General features: G+C 53.1%; 2 protein-coding genes across 7 annotated transcripts; both read right to left on the bottom strand.

Moving 5' to 3' along the window:
- Nucleotides 1-389: 389 nt before the first annotated feature.
- FCN3 (ficolin 3) lies at nt 390-6384 on the bottom strand. 3 transcript variants are annotated; one of them, XM_017856426.1, is made up of 8 exons: nt 6257-6384; nt 5886-5981; nt 5495-5539; nt 5164-5196; nt 4809-4936; nt 2153-2282; nt 1906-2040; nt 390-756 (listed from the first exon to the last, which is right to left on the bottom strand). In XM_017856426.1, exons 1-8 carry the CDS (start codon nt 6345-6347, stop codon nt 515-517), a joined length of 900 nt encoding a protein of 299 aa, XP_017711915.1. In that variant the 5' UTR covers nt 6348-6384; the 3' UTR covers nt 390-514. The 3 variants fall into 3 exon arrangements, with proteins under 3 accessions (XP_017711915.1, XP_017711916.1, XP_017711917.1); XM_017856427.1 differs by lacking the exon at nt 5886-5981; XM_017856428.1 differs by lacking the exon at nt 6257-6384 and having other exon boundaries at nt 5495-5546; nt 5886-5964.
- A 4336-nt stretch (nt 6385-10720) lies between these two features.
- Nucleotides 10721-14917, bottom strand: CD164L2 (CD164 molecule like 2). Of its 4 annotated transcripts, none has more exons than XM_017856421.1 (6): nt 14736-14917; nt 14086-14253; nt 13914-13985; nt 13364-13408; nt 11646-11790; nt 10721-11379 (listed from the first exon to the last, which is right to left on the bottom strand). In XM_017856421.1, the coding sequence occupies exons 1-6, from the start codon at nt 14821-14823 to the stop codon at nt 11364-11366; spliced, it is 534 nt and encodes a 177-aa protein (XP_017711910.1). In that variant the 5' UTR covers nt 14824-14917; the 3' UTR covers nt 10721-11363. The 4 variants fall into 4 exon arrangements, with proteins under 4 accessions (XP_017711910.1, XP_017711911.1, XP_017711913.1 ...); XM_017856424.1 differs by having other exon boundaries at nt 10798-10913; XM_017856422.1 differs by having other exon boundaries at nt 10786-11790.
- Between the last annotated feature and the right edge of the window lie 7753 nt (nt 14918-22670).

Here is a 22670-nt window from a genome sequence, read left to right as displayed (position 1 = left end):
AATGGCTTAAACCCAGGAGCCGGAGGTTGCGGTGAGTGAAGATCGTGCCATTGCACTCCAACCTATGCAGGGCGACAGACTGAGACTCCATCTCAAAAAAAAAAAAAAAAAAAAAAAGCTGTGCAATTGTGCAATTCCTGCCACAAAAGCCATCCACTTGCAGGACACAGAGGGCCTCGGGAAATTGTCAATGGAGCTTGAATCTCCTCCAGTCCTTCCACTATATGCCCCTCTGGCCTTGTCTTGCACACCTCCAGAGAGAGAAGCCTCACTGCTTTAGAGGCTGTCCTTTCCGTCTTCCTGACTGGAAGGAAATTCTTCCCTGAAAGGAGCTGAAACTTGTGTCCCTGCTCTGCCCTCTAGGGTTTTTCCCAGTAACTGAAAGAGTCTTGAAAGGGCTAAATGATTTTATTTTTAAATGTGGACAGGCAAGCAGAGGTGGTTGGCAAAGGCAAGGTGGCTGAGGATCCGGAAGCTGCACAGGAGAGATAAGGGCAATGGCTGCCAGAGGGCCCTATCGAAGCATCATCCGAACCCTGCGGTAGGGGTGGCCCACACCACGGCCTGAGGCCCAGTCAATGCCATATTTGTGAGCGGCAGCCTCAGACATTGCGTAGTGACCATTGAGATTTGATCGGTAACAGGATGCATACCACCAGGCGCCGTGCACAATCACAGCACAGTTGCTCCCGCTTGAATCGTGGTCAGCGTCATAGGTGGTGAAGGGCCTCCCACTGTGGAAGCTCAGGGAATCCCCTGGCAGGGAGGGGATGGAAAGCACCTTGGTGCCCAGCACCATGCCTGGCACCTTTGAAGATATAATCCCATGGGAGTCTCAAAGCAGCTACGAGTTGAATTGTATCAGTCCCCACAAGCAACACCGAGGGGCCAGGTTGTTTGCACAGGGTCACTCGGCTAGTCGAAGCAGCAGCAGGACTTGAACTCGGGACTGTCTGGCTCCAAAACTCCCAGCTTTTCCTCCCGTCTCACCCCCTCCAGAATCCCCAGCCTCCCTCTAGCTCCTTTGTCTTCTCTCAGCTCCCATCCAGTCTGAGCAACTCTGCTAGGAAAAGCTGGGAGGAACCTCTTAAGTGCCTGGTCAGGAAAGGTGGTTCCCTGAGGCACTCCCTCATAACCACTTCCCTTTTTTAAATCTCTCCCCAGCAGTCACTGTTTCTCTAAAAGAAGACTTCCCTGGTTCCTCTTCCAAAGCAGAGAGTGCTAACATTCAACAGAGCCTCAGGCGGCACCCAAAACCTCCTCCTTGCCTCCCTGCCCTTTCTTCTTCTTCTTTTTTTTTTTTTTTTTGAGATGGAGTCTCGCTGTGTCACCCAGGCTGGAGTGCAGTGGTACTCTCTGGGCTCGCTGCAACCTCCGCCTCCCAGGTTTAAGCAATTCTCATGCCTCAGCCTCCTGAGTAGCTGGGATTATAAGCACCTGCTACCATACCCGGCTAATTTTTTTTTTTTTTTTTTTTTTTTTTTTTTTTGTATTTTTAGTAGAGACAGGGTTTCACCATATTGGCCACGTTGAGTTTGAACTCCTGACCTCACGTGATCTGCCCGTCTCGGCCTCCCAGAGTGCTAGGGTTATAGGCATGAGCCACCGTGCCCGGCCTCCCTGCCCATTTTATAGAGGAGGAAACTGAGGCTCAGTGGAGGGGTAGGACTTGTCCAAGGTCACATAGGTACTAAGTGGCAGAGATGGATTCAAACTCAGGTCTGTTTGCCTCCAAGAGCCCAAATTCTTCACTGTTGCACCATCCTGTTTCATGGTTGCCATTTCTCAGATGCAGAAACTAAGGCCCACAAAGGAGACAGGATTGCCCTGGTTCATTCATGGGGGCAGTGGCAGCACTGGGAAAGGATCTGGCCTCCTTCCTCTGCTGCCCTTAGGCTCACTCACCTGCAGTGCCCTTTGAGAACTTGCCCAGCACCAGCTGGTAGTGGTCTACCTCACCGAGGAGGCGGAAGGTCGCATAGTGGGCAAAAGTACGGTTGCCATTAAAGTCTTCCAGCTCTACCCGCAGCTCCCAGGTACCTGGAAGGAAGGGGAGGCAAGGATGGAGGAACCCTCAGATCTTGGGAGTGGGGCAGGGGTTCAGGATGGCAGACGGTAACCCCCAAACTCCAGATCCCTGCTGGGAACTCACCCTGGAGAGTAAGCTGGTGCAAATTCTCATTTCCCAGCCAGAATTCAGACTCTTGGTTCCCAAAACCTGCTTTGTAGGAGGACCAAGGGCGGAAGAAATCCACAGAACCATCCTGGCGCCTCTGAAACACCTAGCCGGCGGGGAGGGGGCGGGGAGTGTACAGCAGCTATTACTCCAGGCTGGGCACCAGCTGCTGAGGGTGCAGGAACTGTGAGGGGTGGGTGGATACCCCTCTCTCTTTGGATTGGGGCCTGTCGATAAAATGGGGATCCTTCAAGTCAGCTTTGAATATTTCTATGAACTCTACATTCCCTTATTAGCTTTCACTGACACTCAACTTCATGTCACAGGCTTGCAAGCCCTGGGAAGACTGAATTGACAGAAACACTGTCGCCACCCTCAGGAGATGGCCAGCGCTGCTGGGAGTCAGTCAAAATAACCCAATTTCATTTACTATAAGAACCAATATATTTGGCCAGGCGCGATGGCTCATACCTGTAATCCCAGCACTTTGGGAGGCCCAGGCGGGCAGATGACTTGAGGTCAGGAGTTTGAAATCAGCCTGGCCAACATGGTGAAATCCCATCTCTATTAAAAATACAAAAACAATTAGCTGGGTGTGGTGGCATGTGCCTGTAATCCCAGCTACTTGGGAGGCTAAGGCAGGAGAACTGCTTGAACCTGGGAGGTGGAGGTTGCAGTGAGCAGAGATCACACCACTGCACTCCAGCCTGCGTGGCAGAGCAAGACTCCGTCTCGAAAAAAAAAAAAAAGAACCAAGATATTTAAATTAGAGAGGCCACCCCCACAGCCCAAGTTGGACCCCTGGCCTTACCCTGATGTCTTCCACCTCCCCCTCCAAGACAAGCAGGCCCCAGGCCCTGTAGAGTTTTCAACCTAAGTACCTCTATTGCCATTGCTCCACTGTCTTATTTATTTATTTTTTTGGGCTAGAGTCTCGCTCTGTCACCAGGCTGGAGTGCAGTGGCATGATCTCGGCTCACTGCAACCTCCGTCTCCCTGGTTCAAGCAATTCTCCTGCCTTAGCTTCCTGCATAGCTGGGATTACAGGCACCTGCCACCATGCCCAGCTAATTTTTTGTATTTTTAGTAGAGACGGGGTTTCACCATGTTGCCCAGGCTGGTCTTGAACTCCTGAGCTCAGGCAATTCGCCCACCTCAGCCTCCCAAAGTGCTGGGATTACAGGCGTGAGCCACTGCGTCAGGCCTGCTCCACTGTCTTTACTGCCTGGCTCCCTGCTGTCTTCCTAAACCACGTCCCTGCCTTCACTGGTCCCCCAATGCAGTGCATCTTTCACAGTGTAGCCCAAATCATCTTTTTAAAACAGAAGTTCTACTTGGCCCCTCCCCTGCTTAAACTCTCTTGGGGCTACCCATTGCCCTGCACACTTCTTCTTCTTCTTCTTTTTTTTTTTTTTGAGACGGAGTCTCGCTCTGCCGCCCAGGCTGGAGTACAGTGGCTGGCACTTAGAACCCTGCAAGCTCCACCTCCCGGGTTTACGCCATTCTCCTGCCTCAGTAGCTGGGACTACAGGTGCCTGCCACCTCGCCCGGCTAGTTTTTTTGTTTTTTGTTTATTTTTTTTTTGTATTTTTTTTAGTAGGAGGGATTGGGGGTTTCACCGGTGTTAGCCAGGATGGTCTCGATCTCCTGACCTTCGTGATCCACCCATCTCGGGGCCTCCAAAGTTGGCGGGATTAAACTTGAAGGGGGGCCACCGGCGCCCGGCCTTTTTTTTTTTTTTTTTTTTTTTTTAAAGACAGAGTCTCACTCCATTGCCCAGGCTGGAGTGCAGTGACTCAATGTTGGCTCACTGCAACCACCAGCTCCTGGGTTCAAGCAGTTCTCCCACCTCAGCCTCCTGAATAACTGGAATTACAGGTGCCCACCACCACGCCCGGCTAATTTTTATATTTTTAGTAAAGATGGGGTTTCACCATGTTGGCCAGGCTGATCTCGAACTCTTGACCTCAGGTGATCCGCCCACCTCTGCCTCCCAGGGTGCTGGGATTACAGGTGTGAGCCACCGCATCCAGCCAGCCACTGTGCCTGGGCGCCCTGCGCACTTAAGTTGATCATTTAGTGCCTTCCATGAACTGGCCCTTACAGAGGTCCTCAATCCACGCTCCTTCAGTGCCAGCAGACTTTAGCCGACACCCACGCCTGCTCTCAGCTCACTCACGCATTCCCTGCAAACCTTCTTGTACTCTGCTGCCTCCCTGAGTTTATCTTTACTTGTAGCTGGAATGCCCCTCCACACCCTTTTTTGTTTGTTTGTTTGTTTTTGAGACAGAGTTTCACTCTTGTTGCCCAGGCTGGAGTGCAATGGCAAAATCTTGGCTCACTGGCTCACTGTAACCTCTGCCTCCTGGGTTCAAGCGATTCTCCTGCCTCAGCCTCCTGAGTTGCTGGGGTTACAGGCACCTGCTACTGCACCCGACTCAAGGTCCTTTCAAATGGCACCTCCTCTGTAAAGCCCTCATCCTTCTTCAGGTCCCATTGGGGGTTCACTAAACATTTGTCAGTGAATTCCTCTAGGAAATGCCTTGCTATGGTGGGCTCTGGCTCCCCTAGGGGCCAAGGAGGAGAAGTGACCACTGGGCCTGGCCTGTTAGCCCATTTCTCAGACACTCACCAGCCAGCCACCCTCCTCCGTGTCCATGTCACAAAAGACTGGGAGGGCCCTGCCCTCAGGTAGGCACAGATGGTACCAGCCGCTTAAGGTGGCGCCATGGCTCAACAGCTCCCGGCAGTTTCTGGGGCCTGGGAAAGGGAAGATGGACTCGGGGGGTGGTACCCAGGTTATTCCCTGACCCCCACCCCCAGGCACTGGAACAAGTATGGGGCCCCAGGGATCCTCTTGGCTCCTTCAGGTCTCTGAAGAGGGGTTCTAAGGAGGCTGTGGGGAGGGGCTTGGCCACACTTGGGGGTCTGCCAACACCCAACACCATGTGATCCCAAGTTCCCACCTCCTGCAAGGGCTGCCTCACCTTTCTGGCACTGAAGCAGGTTTGCTGGATCTCCTGCCCCAGAGGAAGGATGAGTGTTGGCTCTGATGTCTCAGCACTCCAGCGCTGAGCCACCAGCAGAGCTGGTACCCAGGCTCTTTTCCAAATCCTTCCCACTCCTCCCAGCCTTCCGTACCCTGTAGGAGGGCCATCAGAGGGTACCCGGGCCCTCTCCTAATCCTTCCCACTCCTCCCAGCCATCCATTCCCCCGTGAGAGAGCCGTCATAGGCGTAGCAGTCAAGCAGAGATCCCACCCTAGAGTCCAGAGACGGTGCAAAGAAAGCAGGGAGGTCTCCAGCCCCACTTACTCACCTGGCTCACCCTTGGGGCCCATCTTGCCTGGTGGTCCAGGTTGCCCTGAAATCTCAAAGGCAGAGATGCCCTGAGTCCCACCCCATGCGCCGGACCAAAAAGAAACAAGAGACTTGGAGCCAGAGGTTCAAATCCCAGTTTCACCCTTCACTCACTTTGTGATTGTGGGCAAATATCTTATCCTCTCTGAACCTCCCTTTCCTCCTCAGCAGAATGGGGATGAAACCACCTAGCTGGCAGAGTTGATCTTAGGATGCCAGGTGCCCAGCCTGGAGCTGGCACAGAGTAGGTTCCTTGCTTCTTTGTCATGGCCCCTCAGCACAGACAAAAATTGCTGCATTCCTGCCTTCCCTGTTCCCAAGATCCCAGCCCACTCCCCAGCCTCTCTCACCTTGAGGACCTGGGGCCCCCTTCTCCCCAGGACTTCCTGGAGCTCCGGGACAACTGGGCAGGAGGACAACTTTGCTGGCTTCCAGTTCCCTGGGTCCTACAGGGAGACACAGGCAGGGTGGGCACAGGGTAGACTGTCTCTTCCAGACCCCTCTTCAGTTCTCTTCCTGTCTCCCAGATTCCCTCTGTCAGGATGCTTGTCTCCTGAGCTGGCAAGGTTTCACATGCTTTGCACCATTTGCATATATTTACATGCAGAGCCCAGATTATGAAACTCCCATCCTACTCCTTGAGGTTGATGAGCCTTGGTGGAGGGACACCCAGTGAGGGAATGAGGAGTGGGTTGGTGAGGAGGGCACCCTAGGTGCCTACCTGGGCAGCTGGGGTGTTCCTGGGTCTTCAGGCAGGCAGGCCCCCCAAGCAGGAGGAGCCACAGGGAAGGCAGGATCCACAGTAGACCCATCTTGCTGGGGCCACCAGGGGAAGGATGCCAGATTATAAGGCGGCCAGGCTGGTGGGAGGACATGCAGTAAGACTTCCTTCCATTGTCCCCCAGGGACACCCCACCCAGACTGGAGCCAGCAGGGGGTGGGAGTATTTCCTCCCTCAACCCCAGAGAGAAAGGGCATTATCCCTGCCCTATCCAACCAGGATGGAGTCCAACATCTTTTCTTTCTTTCTTTTTTTTTTTTTTTTTTTTTTTTTTTTGAGACGGAGTTTCACTCCTGTTACCCAGGCAACAGTGTAATCTCAGGTCACTGCAACCAATGCAACCTCTGCCTCCTGGGTTCAAGTGATTCTCCTGCCTCAGCCTCCTGAGTAGCTGGGATTATGGGCGCCCATCACCATGCCCAGGTAATGTTTTGTTTTTTTTTTTTGTTAGCATAGATGGAGTTTCACCATGTTGGCCAGGCTGGTCTCGAACTCCTGACCTTAGGTGATCCACCCACCTCGGCCTCCCAAAGTGCTAGGATTACAGGCGTGAGCCACCACACGCTGAAGGAGTCCAACTTCTGATCCTGGCTTCCAGGGCTCCCCAGCCATCTCTCTAGACCTCTACATTCACAGTCATCTCTACCTATGAAGGCCCATCTGTCCATGAAGGTCTAGCTCTACAGCCATCTCCACTGGGAATCCTTCCCTGATCCTTGTCAATGCTATGAATAGTGACAACTGCTACCATTTACTGGGCATCTACTGCATTCCAGAGTCATACTGACGTCACCTCCGATCCTTACACGGACTTGCTATTAATCCTTATTATTGTGTTATGGGCCTGGTACAAAATGGGTGCTCAATAAAAAATAGTTAAATGAATAAGGAAAGAGAAACTGAGGCCCAGGGATGGGACATGACTTCTGTTCTCTTGGCCACTTATATGCTGAGAGCCACAGAGTTTTACCCAAGCCCCATGCCCCTCCAGTGAAAAGCACCATTAAGAAAGTGATTCTGGCTGGCTGTGGTGGCTCATGCCTATAATCCCAGGACTTTGGGAGTCCAAGGCAGGCAGATCACCTGAGGTCAGGGGTTCGAGACCAGCCTGATTAACATGGTAAAATCCCGTCTCTACTAAAAATAAAAAAAATCAGCCGGGCTTGGTGGCATGCACCTGTAATCCCAGCTACTCGGGAGACTGAGGCAAGAGAATCACTTGAAACCGAAAGGCAGAGGTTGCAGTGAGCCGAGATTGCACCACTGCGCTCCAGCCTGGGCAAAAGAGCAAAAACTCCATCTCAAAAAAGAAGAAAAAAAAGAAAGTGACTCCATGCTCAAACTTGAGTCCCATGAGGCTTGGGAAACAGCTGCTAATGTAGGCCATTCGAGCAGGAAGCCCTTGTAGGAAGGCCTGGAGGCTGGGAGGTCAGGAGGCCAGGGATGACGCAGCAGCCAGGGTCCAGATGTGAAGGATGAGGCCTGAGCTGGAGAGGGACCTCAGGTGATAAGGGAGGAGAGGAACGGCTCATTCATTCACTCATTCAGCAAACCCTCCCTCAAGGCCTCCTCTGTACCTCCCCGGTGCTTGTGGGGAGGGCTGAGGTGCAAGAGGTGTCAGGAGAAGTGGAGGCTGTGTTTGCCTGATAGGATGTGTCAGCAAGACGGATGCCCTGAGATTGCAATTCCAGTTCTAGGAATCTGTCTTCCCCACTGTCCCACGAGTGTGCCAAGATCTGCAGATAAGCCTGTTTACCACAGTGCTGTTTGTAAGCGTCAACGTGGAAATGACCCAACCAGCCACAGATGGGATTCACATGGGATTCACTGATAGGACCATTCAGACAACTCATAGGGTGAATCTGATCTAAAATGAGAGGGGCGAAAACGCAAAACAGTATGCACAGTGTTGTATTATCCCACTTTGTATTTTTAAAATGCTAGAGGTGTGTGTGTGTGTGTGTGTGTGTGTGTGTGTATATATATATATTATATAGTATATATATATATAGTAAATTCACAGAAAAAGTTCTGACACGGACCTTGTGAACTGTGGTTACTTCTGGAGAGTAGGACCAGGGAAGGTGTTCTCATTTTTTTTTTTTTCGAGACAGGCTCTCACTCTCTCACAGTAGGCCTAGATGTGCGTGGTGCCATCCATAACTCACTGCAGCCCCGACCTCCCCTGGACTCAAGCAGTCCTCCCACCTCATTCTCCCAGGTAGCTGGGACTCCAGACAGAGCCACCACACTGCGCTAAATTTTTATTTTTATTTTATTTATTTATTTTGAGACAGAAGCTTGCTTGGTGTTGCCAGTCTGGAGGTCACATGACGCGATCTCGGCTCACGCAACCTCCACACTCCTGGATTCAAGCGATCTCCTGCCTCAGTTTCCCAAGCAGCTGGGATTACAGGTGCATGCCACCATGGCCCAGCTAATTTTTGCATTTTAGTAGAGATGGGATTTCAACTATGTTGGTCTGGCCTGGTCTTCAAACCCTGACTCAAGTGATCCACCTGCCCTGGCCTCCCAAAGTGCTGGGATTACAGGTGTGACCACCTGCGCCCAGCCTATCATTTTGTTATTTGTGTAGAGAGGGTCTCACTATATTGCCCAGTCTGGTCTCAAACCTGGCTGTCGAACAATCATCCCACCTCAGCTCCAAAGTGCTTGAATTACAGGTGTGAGCCACTGTACCTCCTGGCAGTTGTTTTTTTTTGTTTTTTTTTTTAATATATATATAGGGTCTCCTCTGTCACCCAGGCTGGAGTGCATGGCATGATCTTGGCTCACTGAAGCTGGACCTCTTCAGGCCCAGTGAGTCCTCCCACCTAAAAGCTCCTGAGTAACTTGGGACCACAGGTGTGCACCACCACAAACACACTAATTTTTGTATTAAAAAATACCCATGCCTGCCAAGGCTAGTCTCCACTCTGAGCCACCATCCCACACACTCCCAAGTGCTATAAATTACAAGCATGAGCCCACCACACCCACCCAGTTTCTCACCTCTCATATAAACCTTCTGTATAGTTCTTTTTCAAACCTCACAGGCATAAAGCTTACTTCAAGAAAAAGAAAGCAATCCAATAAAGGGGAGGTGAAGAAGAAACTCGTGCTGGGGGAGAAACAAGGGCAGGGTGACCGCAGGCAGGAGGAGCCTGCTTATGCAGAAGGCTGGAGAAGAGAGAAGCAAGGCAGATGGGATGTTATCATATCCCATAGAGGGGAAGCAGCAGGGGCTCTAGGAGACAGCGGGAGTGCACAAAGGGAGGCTGATTCCAGAGGGCTGGAGCTTTTGGCAGAAGTGAGGGTTCGAGGGAGGGGTGAAGAGGTGGAGATGGGTGGCAGGAGGGGAGGTTTCAGTGAGCCAAGATCTTGGCAACTCACTAGCCTGGCGACCACAGTGGAGGCTCTTCCTCAAAAATAAAATAAAATAAATATAATAAATAAAAGAAATAAAAGAAAAATAAATAAAATAAAATAAAATAAAAAGTTATAAGATTTGCAGCTACATGCCTGGCTCCTGACAAGTACCCATCTATGGAGGTGTTACCCTCAGGGAAGACTTCGGTGTCTGGGGACAGAAGGCAGGGCTTCCCAGGAGAGCCTGAGAGAGGAAGGCCAGAAATGGCTGCTTGGAGTCCCTGGGGCCCTTTCCACCTTGGCACTGGGACAGAGACCTAATTTTTGGAGGCTGAGCAAGCCTGGAGATGCCTCTGGAATGCTGTTCTACTCACTCTGGGTCAGAAAAGCCTGAATTCATTTTATTCTTTATTTTTATTTTCCTTTTCTTTTTTATTGATGGGGTCTCAACTATGTTGCCCAGGCTGGTCTCCTGGACTCAAGCGATCTGCCCGCCTCAGCCTCCCAAAGTGCTGGGATTTTAGGCATGAACTACGACGCCCAGCCCAGAAAAGCCTGAACTGAAACCCCAGCCCTGTCCTGTCCAGCTGTATGACTTGAGCATGTGTACTTACCTGAGTCTCATCTGTAAAGGGGCAGGGGTGGGGTTAAGCAGGTGTCAAAAGGTCATCAAAAGACGAACTTTTTTTTTTTTTGAGACAGACTTTCACTCTTGTTGCCCGAACTGGAGTGCAATGGTGCAATCTTGGCTCACCGCAACCTCCGCCTCCCAGGTTCAAGCGATTCTCTTGTCTCAGCCTCCTAAGTAGCTGGGATTACAGGTGTGCACTACCACACCTGGCTAATTTTGTATTTTTAGTAGATATGGGGTTTCTCCATGTTGGTCAGGCTGGTCTTGACCTCCTGACCTCAGGTGATTCACCCGCCTCGGCCTCCCAAAGTGCTGGGATTACAGGCGTGAGTCACTGTGCCCGGCCAGGTGAAAATATTTTAAAAGGTAACAGCGAGAGTCCTAGGTGGAATTCTCGTTAAGAAGAGGACAATGGCCGTACCCTCAGCCCATCCAATCCACACACAGCCCAAGACACAGGACATGAAGCGCAGTGCAGAGTTCCTTTATTTGGGGGCAGTGCCCAGGCCAGTTGGTGGAAAGAGGCAGGCACAGTGCCAGCCTGGGGGGCCCAGCAGGGGCGATGGAGGAGACGAGGCGGTTGAGGGATGCTCTCAGCTTCAGGTTCCAGGGCCAAGACAGGAGGAGATGTCAGGCATCAGATGCTGAGCCTGCTTGGTGCCCACAGGAGCCAAAAACTGGTGGCCAGAGTTTTACCCATCCCCGCCCCCCACTTGCCCACAAGGGGGCCAAGAGGCCAGCCTCTGCATCCTCCTTTCCACTCAGAATGGAGTGCAGGCCCAAGGGGGTCAGATTCTGCGGAGGCCAAAGAGGACACTCAGGGAGGTGACCCTGCCTCAGCCAGCCAAGGAACCCCTGCCTCGAGAGGAGGCAGCAGAGGAAGAGCAAACACTTTAACACAGGCTGCGGCGACCCGCCCCACAGCACACACAGCACACAGAGGGCCTCAGGCACAGCTCTCCTCAGAGCAAAACCTAACTAGACACACAGCCCAGCTCCTGCCCACAGCCACAGAAACGCAGGCCACAGGCTTGCCTGGGCTGGCACCTACTGGTTCTCTTCCCTGCTGGCAGCATGAAGGGAAAAGACACGGGAGGGCTCAGCTGGGCTCCTAGACCGGCCCAGGCTGAGTCCTGGTTCCAGCCAACACCTGACAAAGAAAGCCCTGCAACTGGAGGAGACAAAGGGGGTGCGGCTCACAGGGGGCATGCTGTCACTGTCCTGAGGGCTTGCCCATGGAGAAGACAGCACCCTGGGTACTGAAGGGGAACGGTGGGACAGGAACCAGGAGGTGAGCTGGGACTCAGGTACTGCTGGCCAGGTACTCACAGCGTCTGGTAGGTGCTGTCCTTGGCCTTGAGGAAGCGCAGCACAAAGAAAGCCACCGCCTGTAGGCTCAACACCAGCACTACACCTCCGAGAAAGCTGGCCCCATCAAATCCAGGGCTGTGGGCCTCAGGGACTGGGGGGCTTCCTGCAGGGGTGAGGCAGGGCAGGTGTCATAGCAGTCACTGTGAACCAGGATCCCAGTCCCACCCCCATAACTGGCACAAGTAACCTGGAGGCCCCAGTCCTCAATATGGGGTCCTTGAACCCTGGGCTCAGAAGTTTAGTCCAGATCCTGCAGGCAGTTGGGGAGCGCCTGGTGGGAGGAACAGTGGCAGGGGAGGGTGGGGTGCTGTCCAGCCCTGGCTCTGCTCCTGGCTTGCTCTGTGGCTTTTATGCCACCCACATTCTCTCTGGGCCTCATGATCACATGGTCCAATAGGTGTCTTGGACCAGTGACTGGACTCCCACCCTCCCTGGGCCTCACTAGGCCAATAGGGTGAAGACAGAGCCAGAACTCAGACCGCCCGCTCAGAATTCCTTTCAGTCTTGGACCTCAGGGTTCAGAGCCAAGATGCAGATGATGTAGTCCCTTTTTAGGACTCCTAAGCCCTAAGACCCCAGTGTCACCCAACGTCAGAGCCCTCAGAGAGGGAAGGAGCAGGGGGAGAAGTGGAAGCCCCAGCTGTCACCCTGCTAAGTGGGTAAGCGAGAACTGGACAGCGTGTGTTGGGGGGAACAGGGCTGAGGGACAGGCTTGGCCAAAGTCACCTCACAAGACACAGCCAGACTCACACAGGGTCCCCTGACCATTTCCTCTGCCCCTTGGAAGGTAGAGCCTTAGGGCCATGGTTGCCAGGCTATGCCTGGGTGGCTCCCAGCTGTGCCACGGTACCTGTCCACTCCCAGCAGGGATTCAATTTCAGGCCCTGGGCTGGGTGCCCAGAACAGGGCAGGGCTGGTGGATGGAAGCGCATTCTGGGACAGTGGAAAGGGGCCCAGCCTGAGCTGGGTCCACCTCCCAGAAGGTGTAAGGGGTGGAAGGAGTCTGACAATATGAAGGGCAAACAATGGTCCCAGCTCCCGCTCAGGGAGCCTCAGAGAAGGAAGCTGGGGGATAAGGAGCAGAAGAGGGGAGAAATGAGCTGCATGAGGCCGATCTGGGGCTCCAGTTGAGGGAGCTGAGCCATCAATAATTCAGCTTCTGAGATCAGTTTCTGGCTTTAATTAACCAAGGGCCTCTTCAGCCATCCCTGCCAAGTCTGGTGACCTACAGCCCCTGAGAGGGAGTGGGAAGCAAGGGGTGGTGTTCTCGCCTCTGCTCTGCCAGGAATCCGCCTTGTCACCCTCTCTGGGCCTGGAGGGTGTAGTAGGCAGCCCCTGAAGATGTCTTCTGAGCAACTCGAGCTGCACACCCTCACCTCCAAGGACAAGTCCCAAGGGGTCACCTTGAGTTCCCAGAACTGGCAATGGGGAGGAGGGATGGGAACTGTCATTTCTTGATTGCCTTCAGTGAATCAGACACTGAAGTGGGCACCGTACAGCTTCTCATAAAACCTGCACAGCAACTCTTTGAGGAAGGCATCATCACAGATGCGGAGACAGGCTCCGAGGGAGAAGGTGCAGGGCTGAGGTCACAGAGCATGTCAGTGCCTGAGCCCAGAGCTGTCTTCCCCTGCACCTATGCTCCTCCCACTGCCCCGTACCCAGGGAGTACCCACCTGTTGTGACTGTCTTCGGTTCATAGGTGGGGTGGTGATGAGCAGCTGAGGAGACAGGGGATCCATAGCAAAGCAGCCTTCCCACCCCGACTCCCATCAAGACCCCAGCCCCCACTCACTGCTAAACTTCCGATTCAGATGCAGCCCTGTCCCTGCTCTAGACATCCAACATACTTGCAAGCCCCAGTCACACAGTTCCCTCCACCACCATGTGCTCTCTCTCCATCTCTACCTTCCAGGCTCATTACTGATGCCACTTCCTCCAGGAAGCACCCCCTCTCATTCCCTCTGAACTTCCAAAGTCCTTGCTATGCCTTAAACTAAAAGAAGAGCTAACCCTCCCATCCCCTCCACACACCTGTACTAATTTTCAGATGAGGAAACAGGCAGAGAGAGGAGGGGACTTCTCAGTGAGCTAAAGGCAGAACTGATACCGGGCCCAGGTATTGATGAGCACAGTCCACCCCTGAGAGAGGCTGTTTCCTCCTGGGGGGCAGGCTATGGCTGGGGAGACCCATGCAACTTGGCTTAGGCGCAAGAATCCCCTTACCTGGACATGCCTCTGAGCGGTTGTAGATGGAACAACCTTCCTTGACCACCTCAGCTTGAGCCACACAGTGTCCTGGAGGGAGAAGGTGCAGGGGGGAGATTTGGGGAGAGGGGCCAAGTCCTTGGGGTTCAGAGCTGGGGGTACTCAACCTGGGGAGGGCTCAGCTCCCTACCTGGCTCCTCTGGCCAGCACTGCTCCCACACGCAGCCGGAGAGATTGCGCGCTCTGTCTCCCTCCACGCAGTGCTCACAGACCTCCAGCTGTTTGCAGGCCCCTTGGACCGCCGGCCAGATGTTCAGGCGGATCAGGGCTCCGCGCCCAAAGCCTCGAGCTCCTTTACCTGGTAGTGCGGTGGAGTGGGAAGGGAGAACTCCTCGAAGCCAAGCTGTGGCACCCGCCCACCCTCCCACCCAACACTCCGGCGGCCCTCGCCCCTCTGCACACATCTGGGCTCTCACATACCCTCGCCCCTGGATCCCCAAGCCCCAGCGCACACCTGTAGCTTCCACAGAACAGGTCTACACACACCTAGAGCCTCGCCACATTCACCCAGAGCCCCTCCCTTTGCATACACCTGGGGTTCCCAGATTCAGTTGGTGCCACCTCCCCCACCTGAAGCTCCCTAGGCCCCTACACTTGGGGCCTATATTTACACACAGGGCTCCACACAGAGCTGGAGCCCCCCTTCCACCCCTGGAGGCCTGCACTCGTCCAGAAAGCCCCCTCCTCTCAAGCCCAGGCTGCTCTTGGGGAGGCGGCTGGCTGAGGTGCAAGCTCCACCCGCCCCCGTCAGGCTCCTAACCAGACCCTGCCGCGAGTTACCAGCCACAGCCAGCTGGGCACACAGTAGGAGGCAGCAACAGCCGCCACAGAGCGCAGTCCGCAAGGCGCGGGGTCCCGGCGCCTCCATGGGCTCCGGGGCGGGGGCCGTAGGCGGCGGACAGCGGCAGTGCGCGTCCCTCTGAGACTGGGCTCCGCTGAGCGTGTGCGGAGCGAGACCTGGGCAACCGGGGCGTGGCCAGGTGGGGGCGAGGCCAGTGGGAGCGGCAAGTGGGGCAGGGCTCGTCGGTCGGGGCGGAGCCAGGTGAAGGCGGGGCCAATTGGGGACGTGGCTAGTGCTCGCGGCCAGGTGAGTTCGGGGGTCTGGGGCGGGGCTTGGACTAAAGCAGGCGGGGTCCGGGACCGGTGGCTGGCATGGTTACTGTGTGCCTCCAAGGGCAACTTCTTGAAAATTCTAGTAAGTAGAGACTGCTTTGATCCCTGCTTCACAGGTGAGGAAACTGAAGCTCAAACAAGATGAGTGACTCGTTCGAGGTCACAGAGAGAGGCAGTGGCAAAAATCTGGATTCGAAACAAGGTCACTTCCTGTCTTTAGGGCTGGGTGCAGGCCCCGCTTTGTCGGGTACACCCTCCACCCAGGCCCCATGACCGCTGGGCCAGGCCCCAGCTGGCCCATGCCCTCTGGTTGCCCAAGCTCACCTCCGTTGCTCCCTCTCTGTTCACTGCACCCCTCCACCCGCCTCCCTTCTGCCCCTCATCCGCTGTGTCTGCCTCCGGCCTACCACATCCTCTGGCCAGGTCAGGGGTGATGCCATTACTAGGCCAACTGGGCCTCTCCGCAGCCTTCCCCACGGCTACCACTCCTACCCTGGCACCAGCCTCTTTTGGTTCTCCTCAGGCTCCTTAGGGGGCACTTCCTCTCCTTCCTCTTCCTCCTCCCCTCCTCTCCCCTCCTTCCCCCATCTGCTTCTCCTAACCATCTCTTAATCGATGGTGGCCCAGGTTAGTCCCAAGCCCTGTTCCACACTCTCCTGGGGTCATCCTGGACATTCCACTGCCATCAGTCCCCATTTAAAAGCCAACACCTGAGGCAGGAGGATCGCTTGAGCCCAGGGATTTGAGGCTGTAGTGAGCTGTGATCATGGCATTGCACGACAGAGCAAAACCCTGTCTTGAATGAATGAATGAATGCATGCATGCCAACAGGTCATGTATGTCAATAAATATATACGCTCACTATGCACCCATTAAAAAAAAATTTTTTTAAAGCCAACAGGTCTCTTAATCATCTCCAGGCCAGTTCTGACTTCACAGTTGCCACACCTGTAACTGACAATATATAGCTAGCAATTATGGACCCCTTACTAGCAGAATGTACATTTTGAGAGCTTTTACATGCAATTTCATCTCATGTCCACATCTCATGTCCTTGGCATCCCAAAGTGCTGGGATTACAGGTGTGAGCCACCATCCCTGGCCCCACTTAACAACTTTTCAACAATGGCTTGACCTCCACAACCCTTTGATTTCTGGCTCTAGAAGTCTATCCTGGCCTGGGTGCTTCCCATTACCTTCCTACCCTCTAAGAAGATAGAACAGTGCCATCCCCCTATATCTCTCTTCCTTTATCCTAGCTGTTCTCTCTCTTAGAGGGTCTGCCTCAACCCTGGACTTCATTTGCCTGGCAAACTAATTCTTCAAGACACTACTACAAGACCACTTCCTGCAGGAAGCCTTCTGTGACTGCCACAGAATGAGGCTGAGCTGCTGCAGCACTTAGCTAGAGATCTAAATCCATCTGCTTTTCCACTTCAGAGCCCTCCCCATCTCTTGCCTGAATGACTGCAGTGGCCTCCTAGTGGAGGCCTGCTCCCCATTCCAGTCTGTTCTGCACTCAGCAGTCAGAGTGACCCTTTGAAAACGTGTCAGGTCAGATCATAACACTTCCTTCCCACCAATGACGTCTGTCTCACTGATCTGGGATTACAGGCACCCGCCACCACGCCTGGCTAATTTTTTGTATTTTTAGTAGAGACAGGGTTTCATCATATTGGCCAGGCTGGTCTCGAACTCCTGACCTCAGGTGATCCACCTGCCTTGGCCTCCCAAAATGCACGAATTACAGGCATGAGCTACTGTGCCCAGCCAGTTGTTTATTAAGTAACCTTACTGTACCATGTTGTGACCATCTGTGTACATGTTTGTCTGTCCCATTGGCCTGTGAGCCCCCAAGAACTCACTTCTGCCTCACATGATCTTGCCTCTGCCCACCTCACCTCTCCTCCCTCTCCCCTTTGCTGATTTAGCTGCAGACATACTAGCCTCCTCTCCGTGGTCCTCACACCCATCAGTGCTTTCTCTTCTTGGGGACTTTACACTTGTCATGTCCTCTCCTTAAGACTCCTGTTCTCTCTTCAAGTGACTTGCTCCATGACCTCTCTTCCTAAGAGAGGCCACCTGGTGATTCTACATCCCAACAGCTGCTCTTTTCTTCAGAGCATGTATCTAATGTATAATTAATTACTCATTTGTTTCCTAGGCTGTAAGCTTCATGAAGGTAGGAACCACGTTGATCTTCCCTCCTCAGTGAACTCCTTGCACACAGTAAGGGCTGAATAGATGTTGGGGTTTTTGTTTGTTTGTTTGTTGAGACAGAGTTTTGCTCTTGCTGCTCAGACTGGAGTGCAGTGGTGATCTCGGCTCACTGCAACCTCCACCTTCCAGATACAAGCAATTCTCCTGCCTCAGCCTCCCAAGTAGCTGGTATTACAGGTGCCTGCCACCATGCCCGGCTTATGTTTTGCATATTTAGTAGACAGAGTTTCATCACATTGGCCAGGCTGCTCTTGAAAGCCTGACCTCAGGTGATCCACCCACCTCGGCCTCCCAAAGTGCAGGAATTATGGGCTTGAGCCACCGTGCCCAGCCAGATGTTTATTAAGTAACCTTACTATGCCATGTTGTGACCATCTGTGTACATGTTTGTCCCACTGGTCTGTGAGGCCCCCAGAAGCTCCCTACTTGAATAGATTTTAAGGATCTATTTGTAGATTGTCCATCTCTCTGGATTAAAACTGAAGCTTGGCCTGGCACAGTGGCTCATGCCTGTAATTCCAGCACTTTGGGAGGCAAATGGATCACCTGAGGCCAGGAGTTCGAGACCCGCCTGGCCAACATGGTGAAACCCTATCTTTACTAAAAAAAACAAAAATTAGCCAGGCGTGGTGGCATGCCCCTGTAGTCCCAGCTACTCGAGAGGCTGAGGCAGGAGAATTGCTTGAACCTTGGAGGCAGAGATTGCAGTGAGCTGAGATCACGCCTCTGAACTCCAGCCTGGGCAACAGAGCAAGACTCCGTCTCAAAATAACTAACTAAATTAATTAATTAATAAAACTGAAGCTCACTGGAGATGGCAGGAATTTTTGTTCACTGCTGTATCCTCTGTGCCTGGGAAATAGTAGATGCTCAATAAATGTGCCTATTGACAGTTGAAAAGGCAGGAATGTGGCCAGATCATCTTTCTGTCCCTAACACTCACTGAACAAACCCTAAGCCCAGGGGAACTGCCAATAAATAATGGCTGAATGAATGGGTCTATGCTAAGAATATGGGCACTGATGATGCCTAGACCCTTGGGTCTTAGACAAAGGACTCAGGTGTGGAGATTATCTATGACTGACACACACACACGCACGCACGCACGCACACACGCACGAACACCCCCTTCCCACCAAATCCTCCTTCCCCAAGGGATTTCTCGGACTGGTGAAGACAGAAGAGGCAAGCAAAAAAGTCTCACCTGGGCCGGGCGCGGTGGCTCAAGCCTGTAATCCCAGCACTTTGGGAGGCCGAGACGGGCGGATCACGAGGTCAGGAGATCGAGACCATCCTGGCTAACACGGTGAAACCCCGTCTCTACTGAAAAAATACAAAAAACTAGCCGGGCGAGGTGGCGGGCGCCTGTAGTCCCAGCTACTTGGGAGGCTGAGGCAGGAGAATGACGGGAACCCGGGAGGCGGAGCTTGCAGTGAGCCGAGATCCGGCCACTGCACTCCAGCCCCGGCGACAGAGCGAGACTCCGTCTCAAAAAAAAAAAAAGAAAAGAAAAAAAAAAAAAAAAGTCTCACCTGGAAGTGAGTCCTCACAGCCATCTGGTGGCCACCTGGAGAACTGCAGATATTGTCAGCCCTAGTCAAACTTTAGCTTCAGCCCCTTCTGGAAAGAAGGTGACATCTAGGCCAGAATGGAAGGCACACTGGACTTGGTGACAGATGGACCTGGCTTCAGATCCCAGCTCTGCCATTTACTATGTGATTTGGGGCAAGTCCCTTAGCTTTCCTAGGCTTCACCCAAGAAATGGGGACATGGTCCCTCACTTTTGCCAGGTTGTTGTAAGCCCTGGGCTCTGGCCGGGCACCTGGTAGGTGGGAAGGGTTGGAGGAGGTATCAGTGAGGTAGGGACAGAGGGCGTGAGGAGAACAGGAGAGAAGGAACTATCTCTTCGTTTAGAGAGCAAGTATGCAGGGAATGGAGACCTGATTGGTATGAGCAGTTTCGGTGCGTGAGGGAGAGCACATGCAGTTCACGTGAAAACACATAGCCCCCCCGTTAGTCTCTTGGCTCTCCTGGGTTTCTTGGGGTTAGAAATGTCACTGCACGCCGGGTGCGGTGGCTCACACCTGTAATCCCAGAACTTTGGGAGGCCGAGCCGGGTGGATCACTTGAGGTCAGGAGTTCGAGACCATCCTGACCAATATGGTAAAACCCTGTCTCTACTAAAAAAATTAAAAAAAAAAAAAAAAATAGCTGGGCGTGGTGGCGGACACCTGTAATCCCAGCTACTTGGGAGGCTGAGGTAGTAGAATTGCTTGAACCCAGGAGGCGGAGGTTGCAGTGAGCCGAGATTGCGATACTGCACTCCAGCCTGGGCAACAAGAGTGAAACTCTGTCTCAAAAAAAAAAAAAAAAAAAAAAGAAAAGAAAAGAAAGAGAAAGAGAAAGAAAGAAAAGAAATGTCATTGCACTCTTTTCCTCCCTGGCTGCCTTGGGATCAACCTCACTTGCAAACCACAGGATAACTATCAGGATTAGGAAGTTCACGACCAACCAGTACTTCAGCGGAAATAAATGGTTTTCCGTGTCCTTCGCCCTGGGAAGGCAACAATACCTAACACAGAAAACTACTCAAAAAGTAGAAGACCACACTGGATGTCATCCTTGTATTTAGAACCCATTTTGGGCTGGGCGCAGTGGCTCATGCCTGTAATCCCAGCACTTTGGGAGGCCAAGGTGGGCAGATCGCTTGAGCCTAGGAGTTCAAGCCAGCCTGGGCAACGTGGCGAAACCTTGTCTCTACAAAAAATTCACACCTTAGCCGGGCGTGTCGGCGTGTGCTTGTAATCCCAGTCACTCTGGAGGCTGAGATGGGAGGATTGCTTGAGTCCAAGAGGTTGAGGCTACAGTGAGCAGTGATTGCACCACTGCACTCCAGCCTGGACGACAGACTGAGATCCTCTCTCAAAAAAAAAAAAAAAAAAAAACAGAACCTATTTTGGTGGTGTTGACTTGGGTATGATTTATGATTCCTTGAATTATGCAAAGAAAAATTAATCCAAACGCAGACTTGCAAGACATGAAAGAAAAAGACCTCAAGAAAAGAGCTAAAGGAACTCAAGAACAGAATGAAGACAGTCAGGGAGTCACAAGAGTGTAGTGCTGGTGCTGGCAAACAGGAATGACTTTATCTGCAGCAATGCTGCAGATTTTTCACCAGAGGATTAATAAACTATGAAAACTTAAAAAATATATAATCGCCATTCGGAGTAGCAGAAGATAGTCCCCGATACCCCCCTTTGATGCCAACCTCCCCGCAGCTTTCACCCATCGCTGAGATCAGAACTCTGTAGGGACCTAGCTCTGATGGGAGAGAAAGTGGATCCCTGAGGCTTGGGGCCCTGATGGCCTTGGATCCTCTCTCTGACACCCCCACCTTCCTGGGCACCAGGCATATTACTACTCTCTCTGTTTTCCTTTTTCCTCCGGTTGCTCCGTTTTAGGTCAATCATCCAGTCCATGATTATTTCTTCAACACCCATTACATGTCAGGCACTGTTCTCCAGCAGAAATGGGATAGAGTCACTATCCTCTTGGAGCTTAGATCCTAGTGGGGTTGACATGTAGTAAAACAAACAAACATGAATTTATTTACAATTTCAAGAGCGCTTCATCCTCTGATAACGAATAAATCAAAAGAAGGGGAGGGAGAGTGATGGGGAGGTCAGTGGCGATCTGAGAGTTCAGAGCAGCCTGTTTCAGAAGTGACTTGGGAGCAGAGACCTGGATGAAGAGAAGGGTTGTAGGCAGAGGGAACAGTCAGGAGCAAGAGCCCAGGAACAGGAGCCCCTGAAGCCCCTCCTCACTCTCTGCTCCCGCCCCGGGTGATGTCCTCTACCCCTAAAACCTTAGGCAGGTGTGCCACCTGCACACCTACACCGCCAGGTGTGTCCCTCATTGGCCAGCTGTAACATTGATGGCCAACGGCATGCAGATCCCACTCAACAACCCCATGAGGCCGGAACTAATATTATCTGTATTTTTTAGATGAGGAAATAGGCACAGAAAGCTAAAGAAACTCTCCAAAGTCACACAGCTAGGAAATGGAGAAATTGAGATTTGACCACTTCCGCTCCCTAAGCCCCCTAAAACTCACCACATCCAACCTGAAATGAATCCTCTTCTCCAGCTCCAACCCCTCCTCTTCCCATGTTTCCTGCCACTTGACCTTCTGCTGCCTCACACTCAAACCCAAAACCTGCCTGGTGGAGGCTGACCATGGGGCTGCAGTGATAGTGCTGTGATGGGGGTGTCCAGTGGGGCCTGGGATCCTCGGGCCTCTTAACTTTATCTTCCTTCCCACAGGCCTGCATGATTCCAGGGAGCATCAAGGCAAGAGACACAGGGAGAAAGAGCAGTCAGTCCCCCTGCCGCAGGACTGGCCACATCTGTCACATCTGGAGAAATCTGCCCAGAGTGGTTCCCCTGGACTAAGGGCAGACGGCATTGGGGAAGAGGGAGCTCCTTCTCCTTGCTCCACCCATCAGGATGCCTAAAATGAGAGGCTGAGAGGGGCCTGCCCTGAGGACTGAGCTGCCAGGCTTTCTGCTTCCAAGTTCTTCCCGGCTCCCCATCTCCTCCTGCTTCGGGGAAGTGCACCCCCAACTCCCTCCCCTCTGGCTTTCTAGATCCTTGAATAAATAATTCAGGTTTTGAAATCTTGCCAGGCCCACCCCTCCAGTGCTGTGAGGGTGCTATTGGGCTGACATGAGTGACGTCACCCAGCTCTTATCCCAGCCCCAGCATCACGGGACCTGCCCTGGCAGCAACTTACCTGCCTACTCACTGTCAGTCCAGACCCTCTACCCTGTGCCCCTCACCCTGGAGCCCACTCACCACGGCCACCTGCTATCTTCCTTCCAGGGCCCCACGGCCCTCATGGCTTAGCATTGTCGCTTCAGTACCCCAGCCCTTCTGACAGGGTCATAGTGACCTGAAGTCACCTGGACACTCCATGTTCCCAGGCTGCCGCCTCTGCCATCCCGAGGTCCCTGAACTCCGCCCTGCTGCAGAGTCACCATCACACTGCCATGGTTGCCCTGGGGGTTTCCTCTCTACCGTTGGTGTCCCACGGCCATCATCCCCCCCCAAGATTCTGTCACCATGCTAATGTCACTGCCACCCACCTTCCCGCTCCCTCGTGCTCCCCGTCATCGTCACCTCGGGGCCCCATCATCTTGACAACCCTGTCATCCTCACCAGGGACGCCCAACCAGCCCCATCACAAGCTCTTCCTTCGTCACCTGGATCTCGTCAGCCTCTCTGCCACCCAAGGGTCCCATCACCCCACAGCCTAGCCAGGTCCCCTTCCACCACGTTCCCTGCAGCCTCCCTGAGACTTCAAAGCTCTCCCACCGGCGCCGC

This window comes from Rhinopithecus bieti, unplaced genomic scaffold (genome assembly GCF_001698545.2).
Source record: "Rhinopithecus bieti isolate Rb0 unplaced genomic scaffold, ASM169854v2 scaffold_41082, whole genome shotgun sequence".
NCBI lineage: Eukaryota > Metazoa > Chordata > Mammalia > Primates > Cercopithecidae > Rhinopithecus > Rhinopithecus bieti.
Note: the sequence above shows the minus strand (reverse complement) of the source record. Positions and strands in the feature narration are given on the sequence as shown.